The sequence below is a fragment of the Scyliorhinus canicula genome, chromosome 10 (assembly GCF_902713615.1).
Source record: "Scyliorhinus canicula chromosome 10, sScyCan1.1, whole genome shotgun sequence".
NCBI lineage: Eukaryota > Metazoa > Chordata > Chondrichthyes > Carcharhiniformes > Scyliorhinidae > Scyliorhinus > Scyliorhinus canicula.
In genome coordinates this window covers 22,812,807-22,830,681 of record NC_052155.1, presented here as the reverse complement: position 1 = coordinate 22,830,681, position 17,875 = coordinate 22,812,807, and the positions used below count along the sequence as shown (strand labels likewise).

At 50.9% G+C, this 17,875-nt stretch overlaps 1 protein-coding gene across 1 annotated transcript in view; it reads right to left on the bottom strand.

Annotated features, from left to right (window-relative positions):
- acss2l (acyl-CoA synthetase short chain family member 2 like) overlaps nt 1-2,779 on the bottom strand; it is a 93,454-nt gene extending 90,675 nt beyond the window's left edge. The window contains exon 1 of the mRNA XM_038808704.1: nt 2,519-2,779. Coding sequence (XP_038664632.1) covers nt 2,519-2,648 — 130 coding nt within the window. The 5' untranslated portion in view covers nt 2,649-2,779. The remainder of the gene's footprint in view (nt 1-2,518) is intronic.
- Nucleotides 2,780-17,875: the final 15,096 nt, after the last annotated feature.

Sequence of the window (17,875 nt, the reverse complement as noted above, 5' to 3'; positions counted from 1 at the left end):
ATAGCGCGGTAAATAAAGCATTCAGTATCCTGAGCTTTATCAATAAGGACACAGAGTATAAAAGCAAGGAGGTTATGTTGAACTGCATAAAGCACAGCTTCAGCCTCAACAGGAATATTGGGCTGGATTCTCCGATTTTGAGGCTATGTCCCCCATGCCAGCGTGGGATCTGTGGCGTTTTGCGACAGAAAGAATGGCAGAAAGTGGCCACCGATCCTCCGTTTGGCCGGGGGCTAGCGGCATGCCGGCAGTGTAGAGTACCTGGCTCTAGCTGCCGATATGGTCGGAGAATTTGCGGGTCCATGCCCACGCATGCTGCATGGCGCCGGCTGCTCGTGGACCCGGTCGGCAAAATAGTCCCCCTTTGGCCGGCTCACACGCCCCAGACCAGCCCAACAGTGCCCCCAGCCCCTGATAATGTCCCCCCCCCCCCTGCCCGCGGATCGGCCCTCTCCCGACTGTGGTGGTGCTGGACTGAGTCTGCAGCCGCCGCGCCGAGTTCCCGACGGGTGAGACGACACGCGACCGACACCGTCGGGATCTCAGCCAGTCGGGGGCGGAGCATCGAGTGCAGGCCTCAGAGGCCGTCGAGTATGCTGCTTTGGATGTGGCGGAGTTTCGCCCCCAATTTGGTCAGGAACTGTGATTCTCCGGCCCATCACCAAACGCGATTTTGGCGTCGGCGACCAGAGAATCCAGTCCATTGTGTCCAATCCTGGGTTTCACACTTTAGGAAAGATGTGAAGGAGGAAGGTGAAAGGGATGAGGTAGGTAAGTTATGTCCATGGTTTGGAGAAGCTGGGCTGTTGGCCTTGGCGAGAAAGTTGACAGGAGATTTGATTATTCAAAATGTGATTGTTGGTATTCAAAATCATGAGGAGTCTGGGATAGAGTAGATTAGGGAGAAACCGTTCGGATTGGTGGGGGGGATCGAGAATGGGGGGGGGGGGGCACAGATTTAAGGTGAATGTGGCAAAAGAAGCAATGATGACAGGAGGAAAGGACTCCAGCAGCGAGTGGTGAGGGTTTGGGGATGCTGCTGCCTGACAGTGAGCTGGAAGCAGGGCTAATCGAGGCTTTCCAAAGGGAACTGCATCATTATCTGAAAAGGAAAAATGTGCAAGGTTACCGGGAAAAGACATGGGTGTGGCACGAGGAGGATTGTTCCTGAGGGGGGGGGGGGGGGACAGCACAGACATGACTGGCTGAATGGCTCCCTTACCTGCTGTGAATCTATAGAGTGGGCGCTGCGACAGGAGGAGGGGATTTGAAGCTGAATGGCCCAACAGGAATGCTCGTCATCGCCTGTAACCACCCAGTGATGTTGCAGAGAATAACATTGATCAGAAACGCCAACCCCGAGGTTACATTGCAAAAGAAACAGCTGCCAAATACTTTCGCAACTTGCATTTACCTAGCGCCGCCAGTGAGATACGGCCGTCCCAATGTGCCTACCGGGAGTGTTAGCAAAACAAATTAGGCACTGAGGAGCTATGAAGCCAGCTGATGGAAAGTTTGGTGGAAGAGGCATGAGGTAGGGAGGGAATTCCAGAGGGATTTAGGGAGGGAATTCCAGGGGGGTTTAGGGAGGGAATTCCAGGGGGGTTTAGGAGGGAATTCCAGAGGGATTTAGGGAGGGAATTCCAGAGCGATTTAGAGAGGGAATTCCAGAGGGGTTTGGGAGGGAATTCCAGAGGGATTTAGGGAGGGAATTCCAGAGGGGTTTGGGAGGGAATTCCAGAGGGATTTAGGGAGGGAATTCCAGAGGGGTTTGGGAGGGAATTCCAGAGGGGTTTACGGAGGGAATTCCAGAGGGATTTAGGGGAGGGAATTCCAGAGGGATTTAGAGGGAGAATTCCAGAGTGGTTTTGGGGAGGGAATTCCAGAGGGGTTTACGGAGGGTATTCCAGAGGGATTTAGGAAGGGAATTCCAGAGGGGTTTACGGAGGGAATTCCAGAGGGATTTAGGAAGGGAATTCCAGAGGGGTTTGGGAGGGAATTCCAGAGGGATTTGGGAGGGAATTCCAGAGGGGTTTACGGAGGGAATTCCAGAGGGATTTAGGGGAGGGAATTCCAGAGGAGTTTAGGGAGGGAACTCCAGAGGGATTTAGAGGGAGAATTCCAGAGTGGTTTTGGGGAGGGAATTCCAGAGGGATTTAGAGGGAGAATTCCAGAGTGGTTTTGGGGAGGGAATTCCAGAGGGGTTTACGGAGGGTATTCCAGAGCATTTAAGGGGGCACTGGCAGGTGAAGGCTGCAGCAAACTGCTTCGCCTCAGCACAGAACACTGCCTGTGTAAAAAGAGACGGAAGTGTCTGAAGTTTGAAGCAAGTTTGTTGCAGCCTGCCACAAGCAGGATTGACACAGAAAACATCAGCTGCAGTAGCCGGAGCCAGCAAATACCTCAACATCAGGATAGTGCCAGGAGTCCCAGCAGAAGGACGCTTAAATCAAATCTTGATGCCCAAATTGGATTTCGGGTCAGCTCGTTTTTGAACTCTTAGAATAAAATACTATACCTTCTGGGTCTTCAATTGATTTCTTATGGAGCTGCCTGTACGTTTCAAAATCTGGTACGTGAGCGTTCGGTTGCATAGTTCGGTCGGGGTGGTACACCGACTTTCTCAGAGAAACTCTTTCGGAAGTCATGCTGATCTGAATGGGAACCTCTCCTGCAGAATCTGTTTTCAGCAGCACTGGAAATATACCCACATAGCACCCCCAGACTCCGCCCTGTATACCTGACAGACTAGCCCACTCTCACGGCACGCAATATCAAAGGACTGGTTCATATCAAACACAAGAAACGTTCTGTCCTAATCACACAAATGCTGAGCTCTTTATCGCTTCAGATACATTTTATTCCAGGCGTTGCATAATGTTGCTAAATGCAAACCGAGTAATATGATGGTCCCTTTATTTCATGGTTACTTTGATAGTGCTCCCAATACCTTCTCTGAGGTGGTTTAGTACCACCCACCAGTTGTGTGGTGATGTGGTCTGAAGATTGATCTGGGCCAATCGCAAGCTTAGAAAGCCTCACCTCCTACTGTTAAATTTCAAAATCAGTTAGACAGAAATTTCTTTCAGCATGTTAGTTTAATTTATATTTGAGCACTCCGAATAAGTATCATAGAATCCTTACAGTGCAAAAGGAGGTCATTCAGCCCATTGGGTCTGCACCAACCCCTGAAAGAGCCAGGCCCAGTCCCCACCCTATCCCCATAACCTCACAAACCTTCAGACACTAAGGGGCAGCTTGGCATGGCCAATTCACCTAACCGGCACATCTTTGGACTGTGGGAGAAAACTGGAGCACCCGGAGGAAACCCACGCAGACACGGGGAGAAAATGCAAATTCCCCACACTGTCACCTGAGGTCAGAATTGAAGCTGGGACCCTGGCACTGTGAGGCAGCAGTGCTAACCACTGGGCCACCATTTCCTCTGGCATTTACAAGCAGGTGCACAGCCTAAAACATGTGGATGCTCATGTTCTGCAAGGCTCCTGCTGTAGAATCACCATGCAGAAGAGAAATCCCTCCACCTCTGACAAAACATTCAGAGACGTATGAGTTACAGCTTTAAAAGACGAAAGACGTTCAATGTTTGAGAAACACAATGTGAGCAGACAAAGAAAGACTGACACTGGTGTCTGCAATCACCGCTGTTCATAGAATCCCTTCTGTGCAGAAAAAGGCCATTCGGCCCATTGAGTCTGCGCTGACACTTCGAAAGACCACCCTACCTAGGCCTATCACTGGAGTGTGGGAGGAAACCCACGCAGACATGGGGAGAACATGCAGACTCTGCAGACAGTGACCCAAGGTCAGAATCGAACCCGGGTCCCTGGTGCTGTGAGGCAGCAGTGTTAACCACTGTGCCACCGTGCTGCCCTGTTGCAACAAATCATTTAAAAAGGATGGGCTCAATTTATGGGAAAGGAAATTAAATTCTTTCTGTTCAGAAACAACAGAGAGTGGGTTGTGTCAGAAGGCACACCTCAACTGATATGAGAAGAAAAATAGGGATTTATTCAGGAAAGTGAGAAGATATTGAGACTGTAGGAGTTGTAATGACATACAAATCAATCAATTTATATCATATTAATCTTATTTTTCAAGATTCGCAGAATACGTTTTTTTAAGAAAGTGTGTTCTCCACAAGTGATCAACATTAGCACGGCCAGGGCAGCACGGTGGCGCAGTGGTTAGCATTGCTGCCTACGGCGCTGAGGACCTGGGTTCGAATCCCGGCTCTGGGTTACTGTCCGTGTGGAGTTTTCACATTCTCCCCGTGTCTGCGTGGGTTTCACCCCCACAATCCAAAGATGTGCAGGATAGGTGGATTGGCCACGCTAAATTGCCCCTTAATTGGAAAAAATAATTGGGTACTCTAAATTTATAAAAAAATAAAAAATAAAAAAAAAAGCATTAGCATGGCCGAGTTTATTGCCCAGTTCTAGTTTCTTTGATTAACTTTGGGAGAGAACCCGAGGTTCCAAAAGAAAGTCCTTCAAAGGAAAATAAACATGGGAGGACTGGCCCTCCCAAACCTACAGTTCTACCACTGGGTGGCCACAGCAGAAAGTGAGGAGATGGGTGAAGGAGCTGGAAGCAGAATGGGTGAAGATGGAGGAGAATTACTGCATAGGAACGTCCCTCCGAGCCCTAGTCACAACTGCCCTTCCATCCCCCTCGACAATGCACTCGAGAAGTAGCCATGGTAGTAGCCAAGCTCCAGATGTGGTACCAAATGAGGCAATACTTCGACTTAACCAAAATGTCCGCCATGGCTTCCATCTGCAACAACCATACGTTTGCTCCCGCAATAATGGTCACCACGTTCAAAAGGTGGAGACAGGATGAGGAGACACTGATGTTTAGGGACGTGTACACAGACGATAGAGTAGCGACCCTGGGGTAACTCACGGAGAGGTTCCAATTGCCAAAAGGAAACAAGCTAAGACACATACAGGTCAAAAACTTCCTCCATCAGGAAACAACAACGTACCCCCAGATACCAGGACATTCGTTAGTCGAAGAACTGCTGGACGTGGGTGAACTAGAGGTGGGAAACTGTGGTGACCTGTATGTGGCCGACTGTTGGAGGAGGTACACTCCCCCCTGGACAAGACAAGGGAAAAGTGGAAGGAGAAACGACGCATAGAAATGGGGGTAGGACTCTGGATTGAAGCACTGCACAGGGTGAACTTCATCTCCAGGTGCAGGGCTGAGCCTAATGCAGCTAAAGGTAGTGCACAGAACACACCTGGCCAGAACCCGAATGAGTAGGTTCTTTCCGGAGGTGGAGGACAAATGTGAACGGTGCCAGGGTGGCTCAGCCATCCACACCCACATGTTCTGGGCCTGCCCCAGCCGTGTCAAATACTGGACAACCTTCTTTGAGGCAATGTCCAGGGTTGTGGGAGTGAGGGTGGAGCCATGCCTAAACGTGGCGCTCTTCGGGGTCTCAGAGCAGCCAGAACTCTGTTATGGGGAGGGGGATCTGATGTCTTAACCTTTGTCTCCCTGATCGCTGTCGGAGAATCCTGCTCGGCTGGTGATCAGCAGCACCACACAAGGCTGCAGACTGGCTGTCCGACCCGGAGGAGTTTCTCCAACTGGAGAAAATAACATTTTCCACCTAAGCATCAAAGAACAAAGAACAAAAAAAAAGTACAGCACAGGATTCTGTGGAAGCCATTCACCACCTTGTCCCGAGATCTGTTCATAGGAAGACAAGGAAAACAAGAGGGATAAGTGACCAAAACTGTAGATAGACATCTATAAATACACGCCCGAGCCAAACTAGGAATTGCAACAAAGGTACGCCGACCAAAGGGGGGGAAAGCAATTGTATGTAAACATCTGTACTGACATCTGCCTGTCTTTTTAGCTCCTTTTATTTCTTGCTCATTTATTTCTTTATCGGTGAGGTTTTGTAAAGTGTAACATAAGAGTTGTGAAACACAAAATGTGAAAACCCAATAAGAACACTTTATGACAAAAAGAAGGTTTTATTGAATCAACCACATGATGGCTAGCCCAGGTCACTGTATCAAGTTGCTATGTTGTGCGCACTCAATTCTACAGCATACCAGGGTGGAACTTAAACTCAACCCCTTTGAGTTGCTAACCCCTGTCTTAGCGATCATTTCACCCTTCTAATTCTCTCATTTCCCCACCTGCTGACATGAAGCACTGAATGCATTACTCATTTATAATTCCATCAGTATCGGCTACCCTCTCATACATTTTCATCCAAGTAATAACGCTTACTGTGAACCCCGAGCATTCATCACAAAGGCTATCACTGCCACACGCAAGCCTATTAAAAGCCGACATCCATACGTAAGTGGTTCCAGGAGAAAGCCTTGGAGGTCCTCACAGTACCAAAGTTCTTATTCAGTAATTGGACTAAATGCAGACAGCGATGCCTTGGGGAGGATTATACTTGAGTTTTATTTTTGAATGGCGTTTTAAAAAATGAGCCTTTGCAGAATCATTTTTTTCCTGATAAATATGCTTTCAGCTCCAGTGATACCTCAGCTCGGGTAGGGCCCTTGAGAAGGGAATTGGTGAAAGATGGCTGGACCTAGGAAACTAGCCTGAGAAACTCTTGCACTGATGTCTTGGGACTAAGATAATTGACCGCCAACATCACAATCATCTTCCTTTGTGTCAGGTATGGCTTCAACAGAGGTAAGTTCCCCCTGCCCCCACCCCGGGTTCCCATTGACTCCAGTTTAGCCAGGGCTCCTTGAGGCCTTTCTCAGTCAAATGCTGCCTTGATGTTAAGGACAGTCACTCTCACCTCACATCTGGCATTCAACTCTTTTGTCCATGTTTGAATCAAGGCTGTAACAAGGTCAGGAGCTGAGTGACCCTGGCGCAACCCAAACTGTCAATGAGCAGGTTGTTTCTGAGTAAGGGTCGCTTGATAGCACTGTTGACGCTGATCAAGAGTAGATTGATGGGGCAGTTGACTTTGTCCTGCTTTTTGAGGATCGGATACACCTATCAATATTACACATTACCAATGTTGTAGTTTTATTTATTTATGGGATGTGGGCATCAATGTCTGAGCCGGCATTTATTGATCATCCCTAATTGCCCTTGAACTGAGTGGTTTGCTCGGCCATTTGTGAGGGCTCTTAAGAGTCAGCCGCATTGCTGAGGGTCTGGAGTCACATGTTGGCCAGACCAGGTAAGGACAACAGATTTCCTTCACTAAAGGACATTAGTGAACCAGATGGGTTTTTATAATAATTGACACTAGAAATTGACATTAGACTTTAATTACATTTGCATTTCATCAACTGCCAGGGTGGAATACGAACTCAGGTCTCTACAGCATTACCCTGGGTGTCTGGATTGCTAGCTCAGTGACAATACCACTACACCACAGCCTCCCCAAGCTGTACTGGAACAGCTTGGCTAAGGGCACAGCTTATTCCGGAGCACAGCTCTTCAGTACTATTACAGAATGTTGTCAGGGTCGGTGGTCTTTGTGGTATCCAGTGCTTTCAGCTATTTCCTGGTATCACGTGGAGTAAATCTAATGGGCTGTGGACTGGCATCAGGAGGAGGCCGAGGTGGATCATCCACTCGATACTTCTGGATGAAGATTGTTGCAAATACTTCAACGTCGTCTTTTGCACTGATGTGTTGGGCTTCCCCATAATTGAGGATGGGGCTATTTGTGGAACCTCCTCCTCCAGTGAGTTGTTTAATTGTCCACCATACACAGCTGGATGTGGCAGGACTGCAGAGCTCAGACTTGATCGATTGGTTGTGGAATCGTTTAGCTGTGTCTATTACTTTCTGCCTATGCTGTTTGGCAAGTAGTCCTATGTTGTTGCTTCACCAGGTTGACACCTCATTTTTCAGTGTGCCCGGTGCTGCTCCTGTACTCTTCATTGAGCCAGGGTTGATGGCCTGGCTTGATGGCAATGGCAGAATGGGGGATATGCCAGGCCATGAGGAAACAGATTGTGGTTGAGTACAATTGACCCACAGCGCTTCATGGCTGCCCAGTTTTGAGTTGCCAGATCTGTTCGAAGTTTATCCAAATTAACATGGTAACACTGCCACACAACACAATGGAGGGCATCATCAATGTAAAGACGGTTCTATGTCTCTACAAAGACTATGCAGTGGCCACTCCTACCAATACTGTCATGGACAGATGGATCTGCAGTTGGCAGGATGGTGAGGACAAGGTCAAGCAGGCTTTTTCCCTCTTGGTTGTTCCCTCGCCACCTGCCACAGACCCAGTCGGGCAACGATGTCCTTTAGGACTCAGCCAACTTGGTCAGTAGTGGTGCTACCAAGCCACCTTAGTGATGGATATTGAAGTCTCCCACCCAGAGTACATTCTGTGCCTTGGCCAGCCTCAATGCTTCCTCCAAGTGGTTTACAACATGGAGGAGTACTGCTGAGGGGAGGAGGGGTGAAATAGGTTGTAATCAGTAGGCATTTCCTGGCCCATGTTTGACCCGATGCCATGAGACCTCATGGGATCCAGTGTCAATGTTGAAAACTCCTAGGGAAACTCCCTCCTGACTACATTCTATTGTGTCGCCACCTCTCCAGGTGATTGGGCGAGATTCTCTGTTTGGGAGACTATTTTCTCCTGCCGGAGGAGGATTGCACCCAATTTAAGTTCTCCCTGGGAGCGCAAATCAGGAAGCAATACCGTGTCCCTTGCCATCCAAATTTATCCATGATGAGGAATAGGTGGGATTCCCAAGGGCGCATGGGCAGCCCTGTAGTGAAGACCCGCAGCCAGCCAGCCATAATCAGCCATCCACCCCCACACCACAAAGCAGCCCCCTACCCCTGGATTGCCTGTGTGGTCCTACCCCAGGGACCCCCTTAATAGGGAGACCAGCCCCCAGGACTCTCTTAATATGGAGAACCCCAGTGACCCCTTAATAGGAAGACCCCCCCTCCCCCTAGGGACCCCATGAATAGGGAAATCCCTCCAGGTACCCCATGAACATAGAACATACAATGCAGAAGGAGGCCATTTGGCCCATCAAGTCTGCACCGACCCACTTAAGCCCTCACTTCCACCCTATCTCGGTAACCCAATAGCCCCTCCTAACCATTTGGATACTGAGGGCAATTTAGCATGGCCAATCCACCTAACCTGCACGTCTTTGGGCTGTGGGAGGAAACCGGAGCACCCGGAGGAAACCCATGCATACATGGGGAGAATGTGCTGACTCCGTACAGACAGTGACCCAGCGGGAAATTGAACCTGGGACCCTGGCGCTGTGAAGTCACAGTGCTAGCCACTTGTGCTACCGTGCTGCCCAAGAGCAAGATCCTCCATTGACCCCATGAATAGGGAGAACCCAGGGCACCCTGACTAAAGGAACCTCCCACAGAGACCCCTTAGCTAAAGGGACCCCTCAAAGAGACCCCTAACAGAAGGGACCACCCACAGAGACTCCCTAACTTGAGGGACCCCCCCCCAGTTACAATTGGGATGATGATCCTGTTGCGTCTGTTCCTATACAACTTAGCAGCATGGAGATGAGAGTTGGAAACAAGAGTCAGACATGCATGATTGTGCACACTCTCTGAACAGCCAATCAGAAGAGCACCAGTTCTGTTCCATCAATGTGCAATATTCCACTTTAAATAGTCAATCAACAATCGGCAGAATTCTCCCTTCCTGAAACTAAGGGTTGACACCGCGGCAGAATTTATGGACTTCTATGACGCCAAAACTGGTGCCGCACCTGGACCAAACGACCATTGAGAGGCTAGCACTGGCGTCACGTGGAGCACAAGCGATTCCAATGGCAAACGGTGCGGGATTCGCTGGATTCACGATTGACACTCAGGAGGCAGACAAGCTGTAGCTGCATTTCCACACTTCACTCCCCACACACCATCCCACACACACCATCCCACACACGCCATCCCACACACGCCATCCCAGCCAACAAGACGGCTAGACGCCGTGAAGGAGAGGCGGGCAATCCTGTACCCCGGCCCGGGAAGGAGGCTGTTGGCCACCGCCGTTTGTCGTGCCATAGCGCAGGTGGCAGAGGCGGTCAGCACCACTTGGACCGGCCAGCAGTGCCGGAGGAAACCTCTTCAGGACGGCCAGGGTGAGTAGGCAGCACTGTGCCCCGGCACCAACCCTGATCTCACAAACCTCACCACCCCCCCAACCAGGTGGGTGACGAATCCCCACCCTGCACCACATGCCGGTACCCATGCCAGCCGCCATGGCCGGGTTCCCTGACCACTGAAGCCACCAGCTACCCTCCCCCTGAGCTACCTGCGCGGGCTGTCTAACACTGTGCGTTGTCTACTTCCCCATCCGACCCAGGAGAAGACAGCCCAGAACTGCCGGGAGCGGCAGAAAGACTGGAGGGGGACCCGGACCTGCGGACCCTCACCGCAGCAGAGCAGCGGGCCCTGGATGTGGTAGGTGGGTCCGAGGAAAAAGCAGTCACCAGAGTGGAGGTCGCCATCAGGCGAGGAAGTGCGATCCAGCTGAGCAGCGGTTCCCATTGACATGTACGTCACCCCTCCCAACACCATCCTCAACCCCACACCAGCCCCTCACCCACACACCACCCTCACATCACACCCACACCCCCACTCTATCACTACCACCACCCGTACTCCCCCCTCCTTAACACACCCATCCCCAAAACACCCCCACCATCCCACCTGCCCCTCTCCCCCGGCCCGCAGTCTAATCATGCGGCTTGTCTTGTGTCTTGCAGGAACTGCTGGTGATGGGGTGGGTCCTTCTCGTGTCCCTCGCCCCCAGCCACAGCCACAGCCAGAATCCCAGGTGCCGACCAGCAATTATATGGATATCGATATGGAGGCGAGTCACAAACCCAAGACTCAGGACACCCCGGGGCTCGAGTCGGAGAATGACACTGACATCCCGTCACAGCTGTCTCCAACACCCTCCACCATCCCAGAGACACACACCTCGGTTGGGCACATTAGTGAAGAGGCGACTGGGATACTATCTGGTGCTCACCACACACGTGCTGCGGTCCAGCAGGTGGAGGTAGGAACCCCGAGGGGGCGGACGGTCGGAGTGCCGGCCAATCCCAGAGACTAACTGCCGTCCAGACGGGTTTCAGGCATCTAGAACAGAGAGTCCCATCGATCATGGAAATGCAGTCACAGACCCAGGGGTTGTCAGCGAGCATCCAGTACCTGCAGGCTCAGGTGGAGGAGTCCAACTGTGTGCAGGAGCAGGAGGTGGTGCCGACCATGTGTATCACCCAGGACAACACCGCATGGGTGGCATCCGTGGTAGAGGCCTTAGGGGCGAGGGTTTCGGCTATGGGTCAGCGTGCAGGGTTGGCTCCTGGGTGACAGGGGTTATATACATGTATATGGGCTTTGATGCAGCAAGTTTGGTCTTAACTTTGATGGATTTGGATTTGATTTAGATTTAGATTTATTGTCACGTGTACTGAGGTACAGTGAAAAGTATTGTTCTGCATACAGTGCAGACAAGTTGTTCCATACATGAAAATATAGGACATACATAAATATACAATGTACATGCATAGGCACAGGTGAAGTATACAGGAGTGTAGTACTACTCAGCAGAGAAGATGCGGGAAGAGATCAGTTCAGTCCATCAGAGGGTCATTCAGGAGTCTGGTAACAGTGGGGAAGAAGCTGTTTTTCAACCTGTTAGTGCGTGTTCTCAGACTTTTATATCTCCTGCCCGATGGAAGAAGTTGAAAGAGTGAGTAAGCTGGGTGGGAGGGATCTTTGATTATGCTGCCTGCTTTCCCCAGGCAGCGGGAGGTGTCGACAGAATCAATGGATGGGAGGCAGGTTTGTGTGATGGACTGGGCTACATTTACAACTCTGTAAGTTTCTTACTGTCTTGGACCGAGCAGTTGCCATACCAGGCTGTGATGCAGTCAGATAGGATGCATTCTATGGTGCATCTGTAAAAATTGGGAAGAGTCAATGTGGACATGCCAAATTTCCTTAGTTTCCTGAAGAAGGACAGGCCTGTTGTGCTTTCTTGGTCTGTGGGTCAGGAAGTTGAGGATCTAGTTGCAGAGAGTGGAATCAAGTCCCAGGTTTTGGAGTTTGGATATGAGCTTGGCTGGGATCATGGTGTTGAAGGCAGAACTGTAGTCAATGAATAGGAGTCTGACAGAGGAGTCCTTGTTGTCGAGATGCTCCGGGGGTGGGTGTAGGGCCAGGGAAATGGTGTCTGCTGTGGACCGCTTGCAGCGGTATGTGAATTGTAGTGAATCTAGGCATTCTGGGAGCATGGAGTTGATGTGTCTCATAACCTCACGAAGCACTTCATTACGATCGATGTCAAGGCCACCAGACGGTAATCGTTGAGGCACGTTGCCTTGTTCTTCTTTGGCGCCGGTATGATGGTGGTCTTCTTGAAGCAGATGGGAACCTAGGAACGGAGTAGGGGGAGATTGAAGATGTCTGCGAACACACCCCCCAGTTGGTCTTCCCTTGATGCTCCTGCAGTAAAATAACATCTTGGCAGTCATTTGTGTGGGTCTCTTATGAATGATAGTGGCCATGGCAAGGTACTGGAGCACAAAAGGTGCCCAAGGCACTTTATCCCTGAAAAGCAAGGGGAAGATAAATTATAAGCGACGTTGCTTTTAGTAGCTCACACTAATACGAAAAGAATGTATTGCTATAACATTACAGTTTCGCTGATTATTTTTGCCTCATTCTTTCAGTTTTTAATTCTGCATTTCCGATTTTGTGCACAGGGGGCACTAGAGACTGATTCCTAATTTGAGATGCTCAATTGAAAGATTTTCTGTTTGAAAATAACAAAGACCTTTATCTATTTTCACTAAAAAATGTTTCATTTGCATCTTTTACTGATATGTCGACCTCATTTTTTTAATGAAAACTCAGACATTTCAGTGCTTGGCCAATGAATGGGCTGAATATTACTGACGAACGTGTTAACAATGCTTGTTAAAACCTCTTTGTCTGCAATTTGACGAGAGAGAAGCCATTTATTTTGAACCTTCAGCAAATAGCTTGCCAGACAGCACTCATTGTGAACAGCTCCGTGAGCAGAATTCTGAATCGCTGTGGGGTTTTTTTTTACTGTAAAGGAATTTCATACAAATACACCACTGCATTTGTTATCTGATATCCAGTACTGGAGGAGAGGAAATTTCCTCTTGTTAAAGATTGGGGTGTCTGAAGGAACTGTTTTTGATTCCTGCTCTAAATTCTCTTCCGAGCTACTGGCTCCATCCCTGTCTCGGGAAACGGTGTGAGATTAAGTCAGTCTTTTCCAACCTTGCTGTCACATTTGAGCCATGTCAAATTTCTGGCACATTTCCTAACCCGCAACAAGTCCGGTTCACCCATCACCCCTGTGCTCACTGATCTACTTTGACCTCTTGTCAGGCAATGTCTCATCCCTGTTTTAAAACCTCTCCAAGGCCTCACCCTCCCTATCGCTGCAATCTCCTCCAGCCTGTAGCCTGATGGGTATTTGTAAAGACACCTGCAAAGTGTAGACACCAGCAAAGCCCGATAGTTAAAAGAGCTAGGTTGGTATCAGGCCTAAGGACTGTGGGAGCAGCAAGGCTGCGGGGTTCTGCAGTGAAGACCAGGCACAGGAGGTGGTTGGACAGTGGCTGGTGCTATGCCTCGAACAGACAAGTCATTGAACACAGACTCCTGTGTGACATGCTCCTGAGAGAAATAAAACTCCCGAGTGAGTCACGACTCCTGAGGATTCGTGACTATAGGACAGTGATTGATTAGCGCTGGTCCTTTGAGAACATAACTGAGAGCATGATCAGTGCTGTATAAGAAGAAGAGACAAAGGAACTTCTGGACCAGTAAGCCAGGACCAACCACTGAAAAAAAAGCAGCAAGACCCTGGACCTGGGTCTTGGGGACATCCGAACAAAACCGTTCTGAAGGGAGTCTGATCAACTGATCACGTCATGGGTAGTCGCTAATTCTAAGTCGTGAGTTTGGATATTTTGTGTAGTTTAATACCTTGTGTACTAAGGTTTGTGCAATGGAGCTTGATACATTTGTGGTAATTTGGTAGAGCACGATAACGGAGATTTTCTGTACAATAATTCCAAGAGTTTGAGTATCTTTGTCCACAGCGTCTGTTGACCCAAGTTCGAAGCCAACAAGCCCCACAGCTCTCTGGAATATCTGAGCTCCTGTGATTCTGATCCCCTTAGCATCCCTGATTTTAATTGCTCCACAATCGGTGCCTGCACCTTCAGTTGCCTAAGGCCTAAGCTCTGGACTAGCCTCCCACAACCTCTGAGGTTCAAAAGCCACATGCTACACCACAGCTGGTGATGGGTGGGAAGTGCAAGTGGGTACCAGGGTATGCTGAGGTACAGGCACGGTATTGTGCTATGAGATGGGGGGGGGGGGGGGGGGGGGGGCGGGGAACAACCAGGGGTGGCAGGCAGAACCAGCACCATGGGGCCAATGCCAGCTCACCTGTGCAACCCGGTGGAGGTCCTTGAGCTTCTTGCGGCACTGGATGCTGGTCCTCGTGGTGATGGCCTCTGCCACTGCCTCACAGGCGGCACTGGCTACCCTGTGGCTGACCTTCCAACCCCTTCGGGGGAACAGGGTATCCTGTCTAGACTCCACCGCGCCCAACAGTCTGGCGAGGTCGGAATCCCTGAATCGTGGTGCAGGTCACCTTGGTAACATGGCTGCTTGCTGTCTGGGGTTTGCTCTGCGGGATCGGTTTAAGTGCTGCTCCCCCTCGTTAGCGGAGATCTGCCGGGTGAATCAGCTGAGGCGGGGGGGGGGGGGGGGGGGGGGGGGGGGGGGGGGGGGGGGGGGGGGGGGGGGGGGGGGGGGGGGGGGGGGCAGTCATTTCTGACATGGAGCCAATGTGGTTTAATCACCCTAATTGGCGTTTGAAATGAAAATTGTTTATTGTCACGAGTAGGCTTCAAATGAAGTTACTGTGAAAAGCCCCTAGTCGCCTGTTCGGGGAGGCTGATATGGGAATTGAACCGTCTGCTGGCCTGCCTTGGTCTGCTTTCAAAGCCAGCAATTTAGCCCTGTGCTAATTGTGTTTTGATACCGGCAGTGTGGTCTTGCCGGGTGGGCTGTCGGGAGGGGAACACTTGGGCACATTTCCCCACCTTGCTGCGACAGTTATGAAACTTTTCCCTTACATTTTTTTTTAAAGTAATTTTTATTGAAAAATTTAATTATACAACACACATCAACCATACTAAAATACAACGATAAACAGTAATGACAACAAACATGAACCTTCCCCCTCCTCAATGAACAACCCAAACATATTAACAACAACTTACGTTAACACAAGTTAGTTACATAACCGTAGCGAACAAATATAGAAACCTATATATGAGGAACCACCCCCCTTGCACCCCCCCCCCCCCCCCCCCCCCCCCCCCCCCCGCCTTCCCCCCCCCCCCCCCCCCCCCCTTGCCCCCCCCCCCCCCCCCCGGCCCAGGTTGCTGCTGCTATTGACCAAGATACCTATCTTTGAGGCAGGAAGTCCAGAAAAGGCTGCCACAGTTTATAGAACCCTTGTACTGATCCTCTCAGGGCAAATTTGACCCTTTCCAACTTTATAAATCCCGCCATGTCATTGACCCAGGTCTCCACACTTGGGGGCCTCGCATCCTTCCACTGCAGCAAGGTCCTCCGCCAGGCTACTAGGGACGCAAAGGCCAGGACACCGGCCTCTTTCGCCTCCTGCACTCCCGGCTCCACCGCAACTCCAAAAATCGCGAGTCCCCACCCTGGTTTGACCCTGGATCCAACCACCCTCGACACCATCCCCGCCACCCCCTTCCACAATTCTTCCAGTGCCGGGCATGCCCAGAACATATGGGCATGATTCGCTGGACTCCCCGAACATCTGGTGCACCTGTCCTCACCCCCAAAGAACCTACTCATCCTAGTCCCGGACATGTGGGCCCTGTGCAGCACCTTAAATTGAATGAGACTAAGCCTCGCACATGAAGAGGAAGAGTTGACTCTCTCCAAGGCATCCGCCCAAGTCCCGTCCTCTATCTGCTCCCTGAGTTCCTCCTCCCATTTAGCCTTCAGCTCCTCCACTGATGACTCCTCCACCTCCTGCATTACCTTATAGATGTCAGACACCTTCCCCTCTCTGACCCACACCCCCGAAAGCACTCTGTCCATCGTCCCCCGCGAGGGCAGCAAAGGGAATCCCTCTACCTGTCGCCTAGCAAACGCCTTTACCTGCAAGTATCTGAACATGTTTCCTTGGGGAAGCCCAAATTTATCTTCCAGTTCCCCCAGGCCCACAAACCTCCCGCCAATAAACAGGTCCCTCAATTTACTGATGCCCATCCTTTGCCACCCCCTAAGTCTCCATCCTTGTTCCCCGGGATGAACCGATGGTTGCCACCCAGTGGAGCCTCCATCGAGCCCTCTGTTTCCCCCCGATGCCGTCTCCACTGTCCCCAGATTCTTAGGGTCGCCGCCACCACCGGGCTTGTGATAAATCTCTTAGGGGAGAGCGGCAACGGCGCCGTTACCATGGCACCCAGGCTCGTACATCTACATGACACCATCTCCATTCTTTTCAACGCCGCCCCTCCCCCCTCCATCACCCATTTACGCACCATTGACACATTGGCCGCCCAATAGTACCCCAAAAGGTTGGGCAGCGCCAGCCCGCCTCTATCCCTCCCTCGCTCCAGGAAAACCCTCTTCACTCTCGGAGTCCCATGTGCCCACACAAAGCTCAAGATACTGCTAGTCACTCTCCTAAAGAGGGCCCTGGGGATAAAGATGGGCAGGCACTGAAAGAGGAACAAGAACCTCGGAAGCACTGTAATTTTGACGGACTGCACCCTCCCTGCCAACGACAATGGCAGCATGTCCCACCTCTTGAACTCCTCCTCCATCTGATCTACAAGTCTGGTGAAATTATGTTTGTGAAGAGTCCCCCAGTCCCTGGCCACCTGCACCCCCCAGGTACCTAAAACTCTCCCCTGCCCGCCTAAGCGGGAGCCTACCAATTCCTTCCTCCTGGTCTCCAGGGTGCACCACAAACACCTCACTCTTGCCTAAATTTAGTTTATAACCTGAAAAGGTCCCAAACTCAGCTAGCAGCTCCATCACCCCCGGCATCCCTTCCACCGGGTCCGCCACATACAGTAACAGGTCATCGGCATACAACAACACCCTATGTTCCTCCCCACCTCGCACCAAACCTCTCCACCTCTCTGAATCCCTCAACGCCATCACCAGCGGCTCGATTGCCAATGCAAACAACAAGGGGGGACAGGGGGCAACCCTGCCTGGTCCCTCGGTAAAGCCAGAAGTACTCCGACCTCCTCCCATTCGTGGCCACGCACGCCATCGGGGCCTCATATAGCAGCCTCATCCATCTAATAAACCCTTCACCAAATCCAAACCTCCCCAACACCTCCCATAAGTACCCCCACTCCACTCTATCGAAGGCCTTCTCCGCATCCAGCGCCACCACTATCTCTGCCTCCCCCTCAATCGCCGGCATCATGATGACATTCAACAATCTCCGCACATTCATGTTCAGCTGCCTTCCCTTCACAAACCCTGTCTGGTCCTCGTGTACAACCCCTGGCACACAGTCCTCTATCCTGGTGGCCAGGATCTTTGCCAGCACCTTGGCATCTACGTTGAGGAGAGATATGGGCCTGTATGAACCACACTGCTGGGGATCCTTGTCCCTCTTTAAGATTAACGAGATCAGCGCCTGCGACATCGTCGGGGGCAAAGTCCCCCCTTCCCACGCTTCATTAAGTGTCCGCACCAGCAAGGGGGGTCCACAAACGTTTTATAAAATTCCACCGGGAACCCATCCGGCCCCCGA